Raw genomic sequence first — 19,206 nt, 5'->3', positions numbered from 1 at the left:
CTCCTTAGCTCCAACAAAAGTGAATCATGGGAGTCCTCGCACCACGTTTACTCCTAATGTTGTTCAAAAATGGTTCAGATGGCTCTGAGCACTATGGGACTTAACATCTGAGGTCATCAGTCCCCTAGAACTTAGAACTACTTAAACCTAACTAACCTAAGGACAGCACACAACAGCCAGTCATCACGAGGCTCCTAATGTGGAAGCGCGAGTACTACAACAAGTACATGTCCCAGGAACTAGTGCACATAGAGCATACAGGATGACGGCATTACCATCAAATCGAATGGAAACTTGACAAAAAACAAGCCGGAAGCCGAAAACATTTTGAATAACCATTTTTGAAATGTTGTAGAGAAAATAGGATCTAAATGTTCATTAGAAGAAGCAAGGCAGTTAATGGAAGTGGCCTTACCCACACAATTTGATACAACTGAAATTCCACCCACCTCTCCTTCCGAAATTAGGAAGATAATAAACTCTCTCAAGAATAAAAGCTCACATGGAATTGATGGCATTTCCAGCAGGATAATAAAAGCTTGTTCCCAAGAGATAAGTGGGATTCTTAGAACATATGTAATAGCTCCCTGAAGCAGGGTATTACGCAGATAGACTGAAGTATGCCATTGTTAAACCACTGCATAAAAAAGGGGATATGTCTGATGTCAACAACTACCACCCTATCTCTCTTCTGACTGCCTCATCCAAAATTCTTGAAAAAGTAATGTACTGTACAGTAGCTTCACACCATTGTAAAAACAAAATTTTAACAAAATGTCAGTTTGGTTTCCAGAAAGGTTTTTCAACGGAAAATGCTATATATACTTTCACTAATGAAATGTCAAATGATCTGAGTAACTGGATGTCACCCATTGGGTTTTTTTGTGATCTCTCAAAGGCTTTTGATTGAGCAAATCATGAAATACTTCTAGATAAGCTCAAGTATTGTGGTATGAATGGGACAGCGCTCAAATGGTTTAAATCATACGTAACTGGAAGAGTGCAGAAAGTTGAAATAAGCAGTTCACATAATATGTAAAAAAACTGGTGATTTCTCAAACTGAGAAATAATCAAGAATGGGGTACCGCAAGGTTCGGTCTTGGGTCCTCTGCTGTTCTTAATATACAGGGTGGTCCATTGATCGTGACTGGGCCAAATATTTCACGAAAAACCTACAAAGAACGAAACTTGTCTAGCCTGAAGGGGGAAACCAGATAGCGCTATGGTTGGCCCGCTAGATGGCGCTGCCGTAGGTCAAACGGATACCAACTGCGTTTTTTTTTTTAAATAGGAACCCCCATTTTTATTTCATATTCGTGTAGTACGTAAAGAAACTTGAATGTTTTAGTTGGACCACATTTTTCGCTTTGTGGTAGATGGCGCTTAATAGTCACAAACATATGTCTCACAATTTTAGACGAACAGTTGGTAACAGGTAGGTTTTTTAAATTAAAATATAGAACGTAGGTGCGTTTGAACATTTTATTTCGGTTGTTCCAATGTGATATATGTACCTTTGTGAACTTATCATTTCTGAGAACGCAAGCTGTTACTGCGTGATTACCTGTAAATCCCACATTAGTGCAATAAATGCTCAAAATGATGTCCGTCAACCTCAATGCATTTGGCAGTACGTGTAACGACATACCTCTCAACATCACAACCCTTGACAATGTACTGACGCATGTTGTCAGGCGTTGTCGGAGGATCACGAGAGCAAATATCCTTCAACTTTCCCCACAGAAAGAAATCCGTGGACGTCAGATCCGGTGAACATGCGGGCCTTTGTATGGTGCTTCGACGACCAGTTCACCTGTCCTGAAATATGCTATTCAATACCGCTTCAACGCCACACGAGCTATGTGCCGGACATCCATCATGTTGGAAGTATATCCCCGTACTGTCATGCAGTGAAACATCTTGTAGCAACATCGGTAGAACATTACGAAGGAAATCAGCATACATTGCACCATTTAGATTGCCATCGGTAAAATGTGGGCCAATTATCACTCCCCCCATAATGCCACACCATACATTAACCCACCAACGTCGCTGATGTTCCACTTGTCGCAGCCATCGTGGCTTTTCCGTTACCCAATAGTGCATATTGTGCCGGTTTACGTTATCACTGCTGGTGAATGACGCTTCGTCGCTAAGTCGAACGTGTGCAAAAAATCTGTGATTGTCCCTTAATTTCTCTTGTGCCCAGTGGCATAACTGTACACGACGTTCAAAGTCGTCGCCATGCAATTCCTGGTGCATAGAAATACGGTACGGGTGCAATCGATGTTGATGTAGCATTCTCAATACCGACGTTTTTGAGAGTCCCAATTCTCGCTCAATTTGTCTGCTACTGATGTGCGGATTAGCCGCGACAGCAGCTAAAACACCTTCTTGGGCATCATTATTTGTTGCAGGTCGTGGTTGGCGTTTCACATGTGTCTGAACAGTTCCTGTTTCCTTAAATAACGTAACTTTCCGGCGAACGGTCCGGACACTTGGATGATGTCGTCCAGGATACCGAGCAGCATACATAGCACGCGCCCGTTGGGCATTTTGATCACAATAGCCATACATCAACCCGATATCGACCTTTTCCGCAATTGGTAAACGTTCCATTTTAACACGGGAAACGTATCATGAAGCAAATACCGTCCTCACTGGCGGAATGTTTCGTGATACCGCGTACTTATACGTTTGTGACTATTACAACGCCATCTATCACAAAGCGAAAAAAGTGGTCCAACTAAAACATTCGTATTTCTTTACGTGCTACACGAATATGTAATAAAAATGGGGCTTCCTATTTGAAAAAAACGCAGTTGATATCCGTTTGACCTATGGCAGCGCCATCTAGCGGGCCAACCATAGCGCCATCTGGTTTCCCCCTTCAAGCTAGACGAGTTTCGTTCTTTGTAGTTTTTTCGTTTGATGCTTACTTCGTGAGATATTTGTCCCGGTCACTATCAATGGACCACCCTGTATATTAGTGACCTGCCATCTATATTCACGAAGATGCAAAGCTGGTACTTTTTGCCGATGATACAAGTATAGCTATCACAGCCAACAGGCAAGAATTAACTGAGGAAATTGTAAACGATGTTTTTCAGAAGATCATTAAGCAGTTCTCTGCAAATGGGCTCTCATTAAACTTTGCCAAAACACAGTATATACTGTTCCACACAGTAAAAGGAATGACACTATTAATAAACATAGACTTCGATCAGAAATCGTTAGTTAAGGTAGAATATTCAAAATTTCTAGGTGTATGCATTGATGAGGGGTTGAACTGGAAAAAACACACTGAAGATCTACTGAAACGTTTGAGTTCAGCTACTTATGCTATTAGGGTCATTGCAAATTTTGGCGATATACATCTCAGTAAATTATATATATTCACTTACGAAATTTGTTATTAACAATCCGAACGAACTCAAAAGTAATAGCAGTGTACATGGCTACAACACTACGAGAAAGGATGATCTTCACTACTCAAGGTTAAATCTAACTGTGGCTCAGAAGGGGGTATATTATGCAACCACAAAGGTCTTTGGTCACTTACCTAATAGCATCAAAAGTCTGACAGCATTTAAAAGGAAATTAAAAGAATTTCTGAATGGCAACTCCTTCTACTCATTAGATGAATTTTTGGATATAGTAAGTGGGTAATTTCCCCACCCCCCACCAAAAAATTAAAAATATTAAGTGTCATGTGATATCTTGTGTAATGTAATATCTTGGATAGACATCTTTTATTAACCTGACACATTCCACATCATTACGAAGTGTCGTATTCATGATCTATGGAACAAGTAGTAATCTAATCTAACCTCTAATTTAATCAGCATCTATTACCGTTCGTCATCCTCTGGTCCGGGCTCTTCTGCATCAACAGTTGATTTTTGTGGACTGAACAGCAGAGGTGAAAGACTACATCCCTGTCTTTCACCCTTTTTATCCGAAGTCTTCGTTCTTGATCTTCCATTCTAACTGTTCCCTCCTAGTTATTGAACTCTCATTTTTGTAGGTCGACGTACCCTATGAACGTGACTTGAGTTTTCTTAAAACTTGCTTCGACTATCAGTAGCAACGTCAGAGCCGACTCTCTGGTCCCCTTACCCATCCGAAAGACAAACAGGTCTCGTCTAAGAGATCCTCTGTTTTCTTTTCCATTCTACTGTATATTATTCTTGCCTGCAGCTTGAGTACCTTATTTGATGGCAAGTATTTCAGAGCTCAGGTTAAGTTTGACTTTAATGCTAGATCCTGAGCTAATAACAAGCATCAAAACGGATACAGGGATTACTGAACACAGGGTTGTCGTAGCGAGACTGAATATTGCAACCACCAAATCCTACAAAAATAAACAAAAACATACCAATTCGATAAAACAGATAAAAGTTCACTTGATGCCTTCCTGAGAGACAATCCCCACTCCTTACATATTAACAATGTAAGTGTACGCCAGATGTGGCTTGAATTCAAAGAAATAGCATCGGCAGCAATCGAGAGATATATACGAAATAAATTAAGAAACGACGGAGCTGATCCTCGTTGGTACACAAAATGAGTCAGAACACTGTTACAGAAACAACGAAAAAAATCAATCCAAATTCAGACAGGCGCAAAACCCCAAGATTGGCAACCTTTTGCGGAAGCTGTAAATTCAGCGCGGACCTCAATGCTTATAATAGTTTTCACAACGAGATTCCGGCCTTATATAAAATATACCATCGGTGAACTACAATCAGTGCCTTCTCTGCACGATGGCAATCGAAATACTGTCGATGACAGTGCTGCTAAAGCAGACTTACGAAACACAGCCGTCCGAAATTCCTTCACCAAAGAAGACGAAGTAAATATTCCAGAATCCGAATCAAGAGTAGCTGCCAGCATGGGTAACTTAGAAGTAGATATCCTCGTAGTAGTAAACCAATTTAAACCACTTAATAAAAGCAAGGCTTCAGGTCCAAAAAGTATACCAATTAGGTTCCTTTCAGAGCATGCTGATGCAATAGCTCCATACTAAACAATTATATACAACCGCCCGCTCGACGAAACATCCGTACCCACAGACTGGAAAGTTGCACAGGTCACGCCAATATTCAAGAGAGGCAATATCAAGGTTCCTTTCAGAGCATGCTGATGCAATAGCTCCATACTAAACAATTATATACAACCGCTCGCTCGAGGAAACATCCGTAACCAAAGACTGGAAAGTAGCACACGTCACGCCAATATTCAAGAAAGGCAATATCAATAATTCACTAAATTAGAGGCCCATATCATTAACGTCGATATGCAGCAGTTTTGTGTTCGAATATTATGAATTACCTCGAAGAAAATGGTGTAATGATACCTAGTCAACACGGATTTAGAAAACGTTGTTCCTGTGAAACACAATTAGCTCTTTACTCACAACAATTTTTCAGTGTTATGGAAAAAGATTTCAAATTGTTTCCGTATTTCTAGATTTCCAGAAGGCTTTTGACACTGTACTTCACAAGCTGCTTGTTATCATATTGCGTGCTTATGGAATATCGTTTCAGTTATGCGACTGGATTCTGATTTCCTGTCAGAGAGATCACAGCTAGTAGTAACTGACGGAAAGTCATCGAGTAAAACGGAAGTGATTTGTGGCGTTCCCCAAGGTAGTGTTATAGGCCCTTTGCTGTTCTTCATCTATGCAAACGATTTAGGAGACAATCTGAGCAGCCATATTAGGCTGTTTGCAGATGATGCTGTCGTTTATCGACTAGTAAAGTCATCAGAAGATCAAAAAAGATTGTCAAACGATTTAGAAAAGATATCTGTACGGTGCAAAATTGGCAATTCGACCCTAAATAAAGAAAGGCGTGACGCCATCCACATGAGTGCAAAAAGGAATCCGTTATACTTCGATTACGCGCTAAATGAGTCAAATCTAAAGGCCAAAAATACAACTAAATACCTAGGAATTACAATTACGAACACCTTAAATTGGAAGGAACATATGGAAAATATTCTGGGGAAGTCTAACCAACGACTGCGTTTTATTGGCAGGACACTTAGAAAATGTAACAGATCTACTAAGGAGACTGACTACACTATGCTTATTCGTCCTTTTTTAGATTCCTGCTGCACAGTGTGGGATTCTTACCAGATAGGACTGACGGGGTACATCGAGACAGTTCAAAGAAAAGCGCCACGTTTTGTATTATCGGGAAATAGGGGAGAGAGTGTCACTGAAATGATACAAGATTTGGGGTGGCGTAATCTTCTCACGAAATTTCGATCATCAACTTTCTCCTCCGAATCCGAAAATACTTTTTGACGCCGACCTGTATAGGGAGGCACGATCATTATAATAAAATAAGGGAAATAAGAGCTCGCATGGAAACATACAGGTGTTCGTTTTTTCCGCGCGCTGTACAAGATTGGAATAATAGAGAGTTATTGTGACGGTGTTTCGATGAACCCTCCGCCAGGCACTGAAATGGATTTGCAGAGTATCCCTGTAAATGTAAATATAAATCCCCTCTGCCTTCCACGTCGCTTCCCATTTCTTCTTTTATCATATCATTCCATCTATTTGCTCTTTTCTCTGAGTTTCATCAGAGTGGAATTCCTCTTGCACTCTTAAGGGGGGTAGGACGTCAAACGGGCCGTCTTGGAGCAGGAGAGACACCACAGGACATTTTAATTTCCACTGTCTATACTTTCTCGAATAAATTCATAAAACTTTGGTAGCATGCCCAGGAAGGATTCAGGATTTACAATTATAGCAGTGGAAGTTCAAAAAAAAAAAAAAAAATAACAAAATAATTTTTTTTTTACATGTGAATGTTCATTATTTTTTCACTTCTATTGGCTGCGTTTGTTGCTATAGGTACAAGTTCCTTCATAAGTAAGAGAGATTCTTCCATGAATTTTGCACAGCATACAAACCATACTTACAGGTGTACGAAGCTCTAGAAATTATTTAATTTATGAAAAAGTGAATGTACTGTTACATTTTAAACTTTATGTTTAGAAAAAACTCAAATATTACCGTTAATTATCTCAATTTTTACCACAGTTTTTAATATATTTGGAAAATTCTAGAGTTTCATACACCTGTAAGTATGGTTTGTATGCTGTGCAAAATTAATCGAATAATCTCCCTTATTTATGAAGAAAAGTGTACCTATAGCAACAAATGCAGCCAATGGTAAGTGAAAAGAAGGTGAAATACAAATGTTAAAAAATAAATTATTTTCTTATATTTTTGAACTTGCACCACTATACGTGTAAATCTTGAATCGTTTCTGGTCATTCTGACAAAGTTTTATGAATTTATTTTTAAAAGTATAGACAGTGGAAGTTAAAAATTCCTGTGGTGTCACTCCTGCTCCAAGTCGTCCCGTTTGACGTCCTATCCCCCTTAATACTAATGCTTTAGATTTTAATTTCCTTGGTGGTTAGTTTCAGTTTTTCATGCACTGAAACGGTCCTTCGGACGACTATATCTTTCTCGATTTTTTCAAAGATTTTCTGTAGTCGTTTTTGCCTTGACTTCCCTGTACTTATTTATTTCATTCATAAGTGACTTACATTGTAGTGTTTCTGTTCTTTCCTGAACAGTTTTGTACTTCTTTGTTTCGACGGTTAAATGGAATTTTTCCCCCGTTACGCGAGATTTGTTCGCAAATGACTTCCTCGTACCTATATTTGTCTGGTCAACTTCAGTTATTATCGCCTTTAGAGATGACCACCCTCTTCAACTGAACTACGTATTGTAGTATTCGTTATTGTCGGATTTTCCATCGTTTGAGGACTTCAAAAGCACTTCGTCATTCCAGTTCTTTCCACATCGATTCTTCCGGACGCGTGTGTTAACCTACAGCCTATTTTTATCATTACTAAATTGTCATATGAGTCTATATCTACTCCAGAGAGCGCCTTACAATCCAACATCTAACTTCAGAATCTCTGCCTTACCATGGTGTAACGTATTTGGAATCTCCCCATGTGTCCAGGCTATTTGCAAGTATACATCCTCCTCTTGTCATTTTTTAACCGCATATTCACTGTTACTTGTTGAAATTTATAGCTGAACTGACTTAGTCTCTTTCTTCCGTCATTCCGACTACCGGTAGCCTATTGTCCTGTACGTCTGTATCCGCCCCCCCCCCTCCACCCCCTCGCCCTCCCGTACTTGCTACAGCGTTCGCCGGCCGGAGTGGCCAAGCGGTTCTAGGCGCTACAGTCTGGAACAGCGCGACCGCTATGGTAACAGGTTCGAATCCTGCCTCGGGCATGGATGTGTGTGATGCCTTTAGGTTGGTTAGGTTTAAGTAGTTCTAGGGACTGATGACCTCAGAAGTTAAGTCCCATAATGTTCAGAGCTATTTGAACCATTTGCTACAGCGTTCAAATAACCCAGAATTGTGATTTTCATATCCCTTTACTTACTGAATACTCTTTCAATATCCTAACACATCATCTCTGCCTTTTCATCTTCATCTTGTGACTTACCTGAAATGTTGTTGTTGGTTTGCTGCTGAATCTGATGAAAATAATCTTATCCCCGAAATGTTAATAGTACCCTACTCTGTGGCCTACTTCCTTATTCTTTATGAAGCCTACTCACGCAACACTATTTGCTGCTACTGTTGATATTATCTTATATTCGTCTGATCATAAATCATCATCTTCATTCCGTTTCATTTCATGGTCCTGCACTATATATGGACGGAACTATTGTATTTCCCTTTTCAAATTTTATTTCTTCCGTGCCACATACAGATTTCCAACATTTCACACTCTATTCTGATCATTATTTTGTAGAGTAAAATTAAACACTCCACCACAAAAAACAGCAGGGCCGTGCAAAAACACCTGTCCATTAACACTATTGACATTAATATCAATGTTGTCTACAGCTTTATAAACTGTGTGGCGTGAACGCCTCCTCCTCATGTTATAACGCGGCATCTCTGTGGCTCCTTGCTGTTGCTCGTGCGGCTGCTGGACGACTGACGCCATCTTGCGACAAACTCTGTTTTGTTATTCAGTCTTTTTCTTATAGACATCGCTCACTTTGCACTTCCTTCCCACAGATCCGATTGCTTTTCTAGTCGGGAACGGTTACATAGTGGAGAGATTATCATGCAACTTCTCACTCACAGGCCGTATGTCTTGTAGATACGTGCAGTGATTTGTGTTGCCTTCTACATTCTCATGCCGTCGGTCATTGCTGATTCTTGCACCTTTTAGGGACAATTACCTCTTCCAAGGTCAAAAGCTGTCTGAATCTCTCTCAGCTGCTCCGTCCTTTTTGACCACACTGTAGAAATAACGAGGGTGACCGTAGCGATCGCGCGGTTCCAGACTGAAGCGCCTAGAACCGCTCGGCCACACCGGCCGGCGTAAACACATTTTACTGTTCTCGGTTGACAAAGACACAGACACACCTCTTCTTTAACAGACATTGTGTCACTTGTGTCAGCGGTGCAGGATCATGTCTCCCGGTACCCATTTTGCAGTATACAGGGTGTTACAAAAAGGTACGGCCAAACTTTCAGGAAACATTCCTCACTCACAAAGAAAGAAAATATGTTATGTGGACATGTGTCCGCAAACGCTTACTTTCCATGTTAGAGCTCATTTTATTACTTCTCTTCAAATCACATTAATCATGGAATGGAAACACACAGCAACAGAACGTACCAGCGTGACTTCAAACACTTTGTTACAGGAGATGTTCAAAATGTCCTCCGTTAGCGAGGATACATGCATCCACCCTCCGTTGCATGGAATCCTTGATGCGCTGATGCAGCCCTGGAGAATGGCGTATTGTATCACAGCCGTCCACAGTATGAGCACGAAGAGTCTCTACGTTTGGTACCGGGTTTGCGTAGACAATGCCCCCATAAATGAAATTCAAGAGGGTTGATGTTAGGAGAGCGTGGAGGCCATGGAATTGGTCTGCCTCTACCAATCCATCGGTCACCGAATCTGTTGTTGAGAAGCGTACGAACACTTCGACTGAAATGAGCAGGAGCTCCATCGTGCATGAACCACATGTTGTGTCGTACTTGTAAAGGCACATGTTCTAGCAGCACAGGTAGAGTATCCCGTATGAAATCATGATAACGTGCTCCATTGAGCGTAGGTGGAAGAACATGGGGCCCAATCAAGACATCACCAACAATGCCTGCCCAAACATTCACAGAAAATCTGTGTTGATGACGTGATTGCACAATTGCGTGCGGATTCTCGTCAGCCCACACATGTTGATTGTGAAAATTTGCAGTTTGATCGCGTTGGAATGAAGCCTCATCCGTAAAGAGAACATTTGCACTGAAATGAGGATTGACACATTGTTGGATGAACCATTCGCAAAAGTGTACCCGTGGAGGCCAATCAGCTGCCGATAGTGCCTACACACGCTGTACATGGTACGGAAACAACTGGTTCTCCCGTAGCACTCTCCGTACAGTGACGTGGTCAACGTTACCTTGTACAGCAGCAACTTCTCTGACGCTGACATTAGGGTTATGGTCAACTGCACGAAGAATTGCCTCGTCCATTGCAGGTGTCCTCGTCGTTCTAGGTCTTCCCCAGTCCCGAGTCATAGGCTGGAATGTTCCGTGCTCCCTAAGACGCCGATCAATTGATTCGAGCGTCTTCCTGTCGGGAGACCTTCGTTCTGGAAATCTGTCTCAATACAAACGTACCGCGCCACGGCTATTGCCCCGTGCTAATCCATACATCAAATGGGCGTCTGCCAACTCCGCATTTGTAAACATTGCACTGCCTGCAAAACCACGTTCGTGATGAACACTAACCTGCTGATGCTACGTACTGATGCGCTTGATGCTAGTACTGTAGAGCAATGAGTCGCATGTCAACAGAAGGACCGAAGTCAACATTACCTCATTCAATTGGGCCAACTGGCGGTGAATCGAGGAAGTACAGTACATACTGACGAAACTAAAATGAGCTCTAACATGGAAATTAAGCGTTTCCGGACACATGTCTACATAACATCTTTTCTTTATTTGTGTGTGAGGAATGTTTCCTGAAAGTTTGGCCGTACCTTTTTGTAACACCCTGTATACAGTGCTACACAGCCACTAGTGTAGTATTTACAGGCAGTGATAAATACGTGTTCCACTGAGCTTACTTCTTACAGCCACACAAAATTGTAAATCAATTCTCTGTTGCAGTGGATGATGATGCAAGGGGCTCCAGTAACCCACCGACCTGGCTGAATCTTCACTACCACCCTCATGTGTTTCTGTTATGAATCCCGGCTGGAGCGCTCTCTTTGTGTTGTAGGCGTGTAGGGGAACAGGTACCGATGCCGGCGTGACGGTGAGCGACCTCACTGCAGACGCGCCCGACAATGACCGCGCCGAGGAGCTCACTTACCCAGTGCCTTCTTACGCCGACATCATCGTTTCACACTCGACATTCGAAGGTACGGCCTCGACAATTTCCATATGTTTGACTTAAAGGTTGCCTACGTTTCAAAGTCTTTCCTTATTCTGAGAGACGCTGCGGGCAAAAATGTTTGTGTATTGTAACTGCTAACAAAAAATTTAGAAAATCTATCAAAGTTTTCTGCATATACCCATTAATTATATAACAAATTTATATAAACGTGACACCCACACACACACACATTATCATCAGTTATCTGCTATATTAGCAGGTCCTTTGCCTCTCCATTTTGTGCGATCCATTGCTTCCTTCTTAAGGCTGCTGTATGTTGTACTGTCCATCATGTCATCCAGTATCTGGAATCTCTTCCTTCCTCGCTTCCTTTTCCCTTCTACATAACCTTCTAAAACTGTTTTGATCAGTCCGTCATTCTTTCTTAATATATGCCCAATCTAGTTTCTTTTTCTTCTCTTTATTACATCTAGTAACTGTCTTTTCTCTCCCACTCCTCTCACACTTTTTACTCTGTCCGTCCAACTTATTCTTTCCATCCTCCGCCATGTCCAGATCTCAAAAGCCTCCAGCCTTTCTCTGTTTTCTTCCTCATAGTCCATGTTTCAGCGCCATATCGAAGAACACTCCACACAAGACATTTTATGAGTCTCTTCCTGAGTTCTCTGTCCAGGCCGCTGCAGAAAATTCTCCTTTTCTTATAAAACGCCTCTTTTGCCATTGCTATCCTTGTTTTAATTTCTGTGGTGCACCTCCAGTCGGCGTTTATCCTATTTCCAAGATACTTAAAATTTTGCACCTGTTCTGGTATTTCTCCATTCAGAATAATTTTTATTTCCTTATTTCCTCCTAGTGCCAATATTTTTGTTTTATTTGTGTTAATTTTCATTCCATATTTTTTCCGTTAGTTTCAGTGGTGTCCACCAAATCCTGTAATTCTTTTTCCTCTGTGGCTAGAAGGACCATGTCATCAGCAAACCTCAAACACCCTACTCTTCTTCCTCCAATTTCTACGCCTTTGTCATCTAATGAGCATTGGTCAATCATATTTTCCAAGTAGAGGTTGAAAAGAGTAGGTGATGGACAGCATTCTTGTCTTACTCCTTTTCCTAGTCCGATCCAGTTTGTACTTTCTCCTCTCACTTTAATTGAAACTTTTTGATTAAGAAATAATGAATTTACAAGTCTTCTGGTTTTCCAGTCCACTCTCTTTTCCACACACACACACACACACACACACACACACACACACACACACTAATTTGTCAATTGCGACTGTACCTAGCGGCTACTGCTGAGTAGTTTCTCTTCCTAAACAGCATCCCATACGTGCAAACCAGTTGCTTCTTTACCTCCGATTACTCGTACTTGTTTACTTGGGCTATGCACGGCTCTGTTAAAAAACTAATATCTAGATGTAGTCATAGGGTCAAACCGAGCACGTCTGCTTTCATGCCCCTCAGGTAATTCGTTGCAAAAAATAAACTCTAGCTGTGATCTTAAAGTCAAATAGTCTATGCATTGGATAGAATTGCGAGTTAATAAAATACACAGAATACAAAGTAAAATTTAAACCGAATAATCTAACAACAAGATTTCTATTATAACGTATGTAATTGATGTAGGCGACAGAGGATTATGCTGAATAAGGTTTATTCAAGAAAGGACATCTCGAATAAACGAGAAATGGTCCTACGATATTCTGTTAAAATACAGACAGATAATACGCTTATCAAATGCAGTAAAGTTACGTCGAGAGCGTTACGAGAATGGTAGAAATATCCCCAAACTAAACAGTCACCAAGGACTCGGGAAAACTAACAAGGGGAGGCCACAACGTTTGGAACGCAGATTTACTGCAAACTTCGTACACTCGTAGTACTCCATGAGGACAACAAAATGTGTAAGCAGCAGCGCGTACTTCTCAAGCGTTATTGAGAAAATCGCAAGATGATTTCGGTCATCAAATATGTTCCTGTGCGTGGACATTTTTACCACGAAGCGGCAGCAGCCGAGGATATCGGCACTGTAGCTCAGCGTGTTCGGCCAGAGAGCTGTTTGGTCTCTGTAATAAAAAAACACTGAATGGAAGGATCACCAAACGAATTTGAACGGATGTCATGTGGCGTCCGCAACACCCAAACACAACGATGAAAAACGAACAAAATGAAAAAAGAAAAAAAGTGGTTAGCGTTCAAGCCCCGTAGTCGCTGAATCGAGTCCTGTTTGTCAGTTTTCTTTTTAATTTTCAACACAGTCATTTTTTTACTATATATATTACAATTGATATAATGGGAAAATACGTGTAATCGGATGAACTCTTATTAAATTTACCATGTTATTTGGCAGTCTACAAATTTTTACTATCGCAAATAATATAATATTCATAACTATCGACTAGTAAACGACCAATCGCATAAAGTGATACTGAAAATGTGTGCTTGTCCGTGTCTTCTAAATTGTTCGTATTTAATCGAATGAGAATGAGAAAGTTCTTCTCGTGAAGACCCTATTAAAATACACTCGAAACTGCATGACCAATTATCAGCGCCGGTATTTAAGGAAGCACTGCGTTATGCATGGTTTGCTTCCAAATTATCAGCTGACAGAGAGGTTTTTGAAAATGTTAACGAGGTTTGTTTTTCCACAGAAAAACTCAAAAGACGTTGCGTATGCGGAAACATAGCATTTATTCAATGCAGTTGGTGCCGTTTAACTTTGTTTCCCATGTTTTTACGAAAAATACCGTCCTGCAACTTGTACTCGTAATGTCGAAACCGACGATTGATTGTACATCTTTCGAAAGCCGTCTGTGCCTGTCAAAACTTGCAGGTAACAAGTAGTTTCGGGCTCCATCTAGGTATAAGGGATTTCTCAAATCACGGACGAGCATACATTTTCAGTATCACTTTATGCGGTTGGTCGTTTACTAGTCGATAGTTATGAATATTATATTATTTGTAATAATAAAAATTTGTAGACTGCCAAATAACATTGTAAATTTAATAAAATTTCATCCGATTACACGTATTTTCCCATTATATCAATTGTAATATATATAGCAAAGGAAATGACTGTTGAAAATCAAAAAGAAAACTGACAAACACGACTCGATTCAGCGACTACGGGGCTTGAACGCTAACCACTTTTTTTCTTTTTTCATTTTGTTCGTTTTTCATCGTTGTGTTTGGGTGTTGCGGACGCCACATGACATCCGTTCAAATTCGTTTGGTGATCCTTCCATTCAGTGTTTTTTTATTACAGAGACCAAACAGCTCTCTGGCCGAACACGCTGAGCTACAGTGCCGATATCCTCGGCTGCTGCCGCTTCGTGGTAAAAATGTCCACGCACAGGAACATATTTGATGACCGAAATCATCTTGCGATTTTCTCAATAACGCTTGAGAAGTACGCGCTGCTGCTTACACATTTTGTTGTCCTCATGGAGTACTACGAGTGTACGAAGTTTGCAGTAAATCTGCGTTCCAAACGTCGTGGCCTCCCCTTGGAAGTCCATTTCGTGATCACAGCATATAAAGTATTCATCAGCTCAAAACAGTTCAGAATTTAACAGGATGATTCACAAATTAACATGAGCCATACCGAAAATAATAACCCACACTCTATCTGTCAACAGTTCCGTGATATAAGCGTAGCACGCTTACATCTCTCGTTAGTTAGAGTCCCTTGAAAAGTTGGGGATTGTAGCGGCAGTTCCGTCTAGAATCATACATCACTGAATCACGCACATTACCATATCAGTCTCCTTCTTCCAGCACTTCCGTAAAAGGGTCTCAGAAAGTTATAGTCTCATAACGGCTGTTCACCGCCAAGAATCTACCACCTATACGTCAGAATCACGCACGTTTCCACAAGCAGCTCTATCTTCTTCCAGCTCCCTTGAGCTCTTCACTCGGGAAGTCCCAGTTTCCACTTGACTCCAGCAGTATTCCACCACAGTCCAACTCTCATTGGCTGAAGGCCATCCCCAGCAAGAATACATCGTTTTCAAGCTCTACAGACATAATTTGACTCACTTAACCACTTTCCCACACTAAACTAATATATTATAACAATATTTAAATGCAGAAGTCTTATAAACATTCTGCAAATCTCAGATAATTTACAATAATTATAAATCAAGGTTTTTCCATAAATAAATAAGCTAGTATTCTTGCGCAGGTGCGCTCACGATAAATGACAAAAGGTTCTCGCTGTACACTGAAGAGCCAAAGAAACTGGATCACCTGCCTAATATAGTGTAGGGCCCCTGCGAGCAAGCAGAAGTGACGCAACACGACGTGGCATGGACTCGACTAATGTCTGAAGTAGTGCTGGAGGTTATGGACACCATGAATCCTGCAGCGTTGTCCATAAATCCGTAAGAGTACGAGGGGTGTAGAGCTCTTCTGAACAGCACGTTGCAAGGCATCCGAGATATGTTCAATAATGTTCATGTCTGGGGAGTTTGGTGGCTAGTGGAAGTGTTTAAACTCCTAAGAGTGTTTCTGGAGCCACTATGTAACAATTTTGGACCTGTGGGGTGTCGTATTGTCCTGCTGAAATTGCCGAAGTCCGTCGGAATGCACAATGGACAAGAATGGATGCAAGTGATGAGGCAGGATGCTTACGCACATGTCACCTGTCAGAGTCGTATCTAGATGTATCAGGGGTTCCTTACAACTCCAGCTGCACACGTCCCACACCATTACAGAGCCTCCACAACCTTGAATAGTCCCTGCTGACATGCATGGTCCATGGATTCATGAGGTTGTCTCCCTACCCGTACACGTCCATCCGCTCGATACAATTTGAAACGACACTCGTCCGACCAGCCAACATATTTCGAGTTATCAACAGTCCAATGTCGGTGTTTACGGGCCCAGGCGAGGCTTAAAATTTTGTGTCGTGCAGTCATCAAGGAAACACGAGTGGGCCTGCGGCTCTGAAAGTCCATATCGATGATGTTTAGCCGGCCGTGGTGGTCTAGCGGTTCTAGGCGCTCAGTCCAGAACCACGCGACTGCTACGGTCGCAGGTTCGAATCCTGCCTCGGGCATGGATGTGTATGATGTCCTTAGGTTAGTTAGGGGACTGATGACCTCAGATGTTAAGTCCCATAGTGCTCAGAGCCATTTGAACCATTTTGAACTGAAGTGTGGATGCATAGACGCCAAACAAGAAGTTCTATACTGGTAACTGTAATCTGTTCACAGTTGAATTGAAACTGCAGAAATCATCAGTTAGTAAATTATGTGATGTGTTTGCTGACAGACTATTAGATGCAGGGAAACACCAACTAACGGAGTGAAGTGGGTACATATTAAAGTATCAGGTATGAAAATACTTATACCTGCACCACCAACACCATATGCAGGGTGTTACAAAAAGGTGCGGCCAAGCTTTCAGGAAACATTTCTCACACAAAGAAAGAAAATATGTTATGTGAACATGCGTCCGGAAACGTTTACTTTCCATGTTAGAGCTCATTTTATTACTTCTCTTCAAATCACATTAATCATGGAATGGAAACACACAGCAACACAACGTACCATCGTGACTTCAAACACTTTGTTACAGGAAATGTTCAAAATGTCCTCCGTTAGCGAGGATACATGCATCCACCCTCCGTCGCATGGAATCCCTGATGCGCTGATGCAGCCCTGGAGAATGGCGTATTGTATCACAGCCGTCCACAATAAGAACACGAAGAGTCTCTACATTTGGTATTGGGGTTGCGTAGACAAGAGCTTTCAAATGCCCCCATAAATGAAAGTCAAGAGGGTTGAGGACAGGAGAGCATGGAGGCAATGGAATTGGTCCGTCTCTACCAATCCATCGGTCACCGAATCTGTTGTTGAGAAGCCTACGAACACTTCGACTGAAATGTGCAGGAGCTCCATCGTGCATGAACCACATGTTGTGTCGTACTGGTAAACGCACATGTTCTAGCAGCACAGGTAGAGTATCCCGTATGAAATCATGATAACATGCTCCATTGAGCGTAGGTGGAAGAACATGGGGCCCAATCAAGACATCACCAACAATCCCTTCGCAAACGTTCACAGAATATCTGTGTTGATGACGTGATTACACAATTGCGTGCGGATTCTCGTCAGCTCACACATGTTGATTGTGAAAATTTACAATTTGATCACGTTAGAATGAAGCCTCATCCGTAAAGAAAACATTTGCACTGAAATGAGGATTGACACATTGTTGGATGAACCATTCGCAGAAGTGTGCCCGTGGAGGCCAATCAGCTGCTGATAGTGCCTGCACACGCTGTACGTGGTACGGAAACAAGTGGTTCTCCCGTAGCACTCTCCATACAGTGACGTGGTCAACGTTACCTGGTACAGCAACAACTTCTCTGACGCTGACATTAGGGTTATGGTCAACTGCACGAAGAATTGCCTCGTCCATTGCAGGTGTCCTCGTCGTTCTAGGTCTTCCCCAGTCCCGAGTCATAGGCTGGAATGTTCCGTGCTCCCTAAGACGCCGATCAATTGCTTCGAGCGTCTTCCAGTCGGGACACCTTCGTTCTGGAAATCTGTCTCGATACAAACTACGGCGCCACGGCTATTGCCCCGTGCTAATCCATACATCAAATGGGCATCTGCCAACTCCGCATTTGTGAACATTGCACCGACTGCAAAACCACGTTCGTGATGAACACTAATCTGTTGATGCTACGTACTGATGTGCTTGATGCTAGTACTGTAGAGCAATGAATCCCATGTCAACACAAGCACCGAAGTCAACATTACCTTCCTTTAATTTGGCCAACTGGCGGTGAATCGAGGAAGTACAGTACGTACTGACGAAACTTTTTGAGCTCTAACGTGGAAATTAAGCGTTCCCGGACACATGTCCACATAACCTCTTTTCTTTATTTGTGTGTGAGGAATGTTTCCTGAAAGTTTGGCAGTACCTTTTAGTAAGTCCAAAGAAACTGGTCCAGGTATTCAAATACACAGGTATTCAAACACACAGACATGTAAACAGGCAGAATACGGCGCAGCGGGCGGCAACGCCTATACAAGACAACAAGTGTCTGGCGCTGTTGTTGGATCGGTTACTGCTGCTACAGTGGCAGGTTACCAAAATTAAGTGACTTTGAACGTGGTGTTGTAGTCGGCGCACGAGCGATGGGATACAACATCTCTGCGATAGCGATGAAGTGGCGATTTTTCCGTACGACCATTTCACGAGGGTAGCGTGGATATCAGGAATCCCATAAAATACCAATTCTCTGACATTCTTGAGGGCGAAAAAATATCCTGCAAGAACGGGAACAACGACGACTGAAGAGGATCGTTCAATGTGACAGAAGTGCAACCATTCCGCAAATTGCTGCAAATTTCAGTGCTGAGCCATCAAAAAGTGTCGAACGTGCGAACCATTCAACGAAACATCATCTATATGGGCTTTCAGAGTCGCAGACTCACTCGCGTACCCTTGATGACTGCACGACTCAAAATTTTACGCCTCGCCTGGGCCCGCCAACACCGACACTGGACTGTTGATAACTGGAAATATGTTGGCTGGTCGGGCGAGTCTCGTTACAAATTGTATCTAGCGGATGGACATGTACGGGTAGGGAGACAGCCTCATGAATCCATGGACCCTGCATGTAAGCAGGGGACTGTTCAAGGTTGTGGAGGCTCTGTAATGGTGTGGGACATGTGCAGTTGGAGTGATATGGGATCCCTGATACCTCTAGATACGTCTCTGACAGGTGACACGTACGTAAGCATCCTGTCTGATCACCTGCATCCATTC

The 19,206-nt window shown here is 42.0% G+C and overlaps 1 protein-coding gene across 1 annotated transcript in view; it reads left to right on the top strand.

Moving 5' to 3' along the window:
• Positions 1-19,206, top strand: part of LOC124778012 (caspase-like) — a 100,053-nt gene that overhangs the window by 64,702 nt on the left and 16,145 nt on the right. Inside the window, exon 3 of the mRNA XM_047253590.1 lies at positions 11,306-11,447. Within this exon, the coding sequence (XP_047109546.1) occupies positions 11,306-11,447 (142 nt within the window). The remainder of the gene's footprint in view (positions 1-11,305; positions 11,448-19,206) is intronic.

The sequence above is a fragment of the Schistocerca piceifrons genome, chromosome 1 (genome assembly GCF_021461385.2).
Source record: "Schistocerca piceifrons isolate TAMUIC-IGC-003096 chromosome 1, iqSchPice1.1, whole genome shotgun sequence".
Taxonomy (NCBI): domain Eukaryota; kingdom Metazoa; phylum Arthropoda; class Insecta; order Orthoptera; family Acrididae; genus Schistocerca; species Schistocerca piceifrons.
This window is presented reverse-complemented; position numbering and strand designations above follow the sequence as displayed.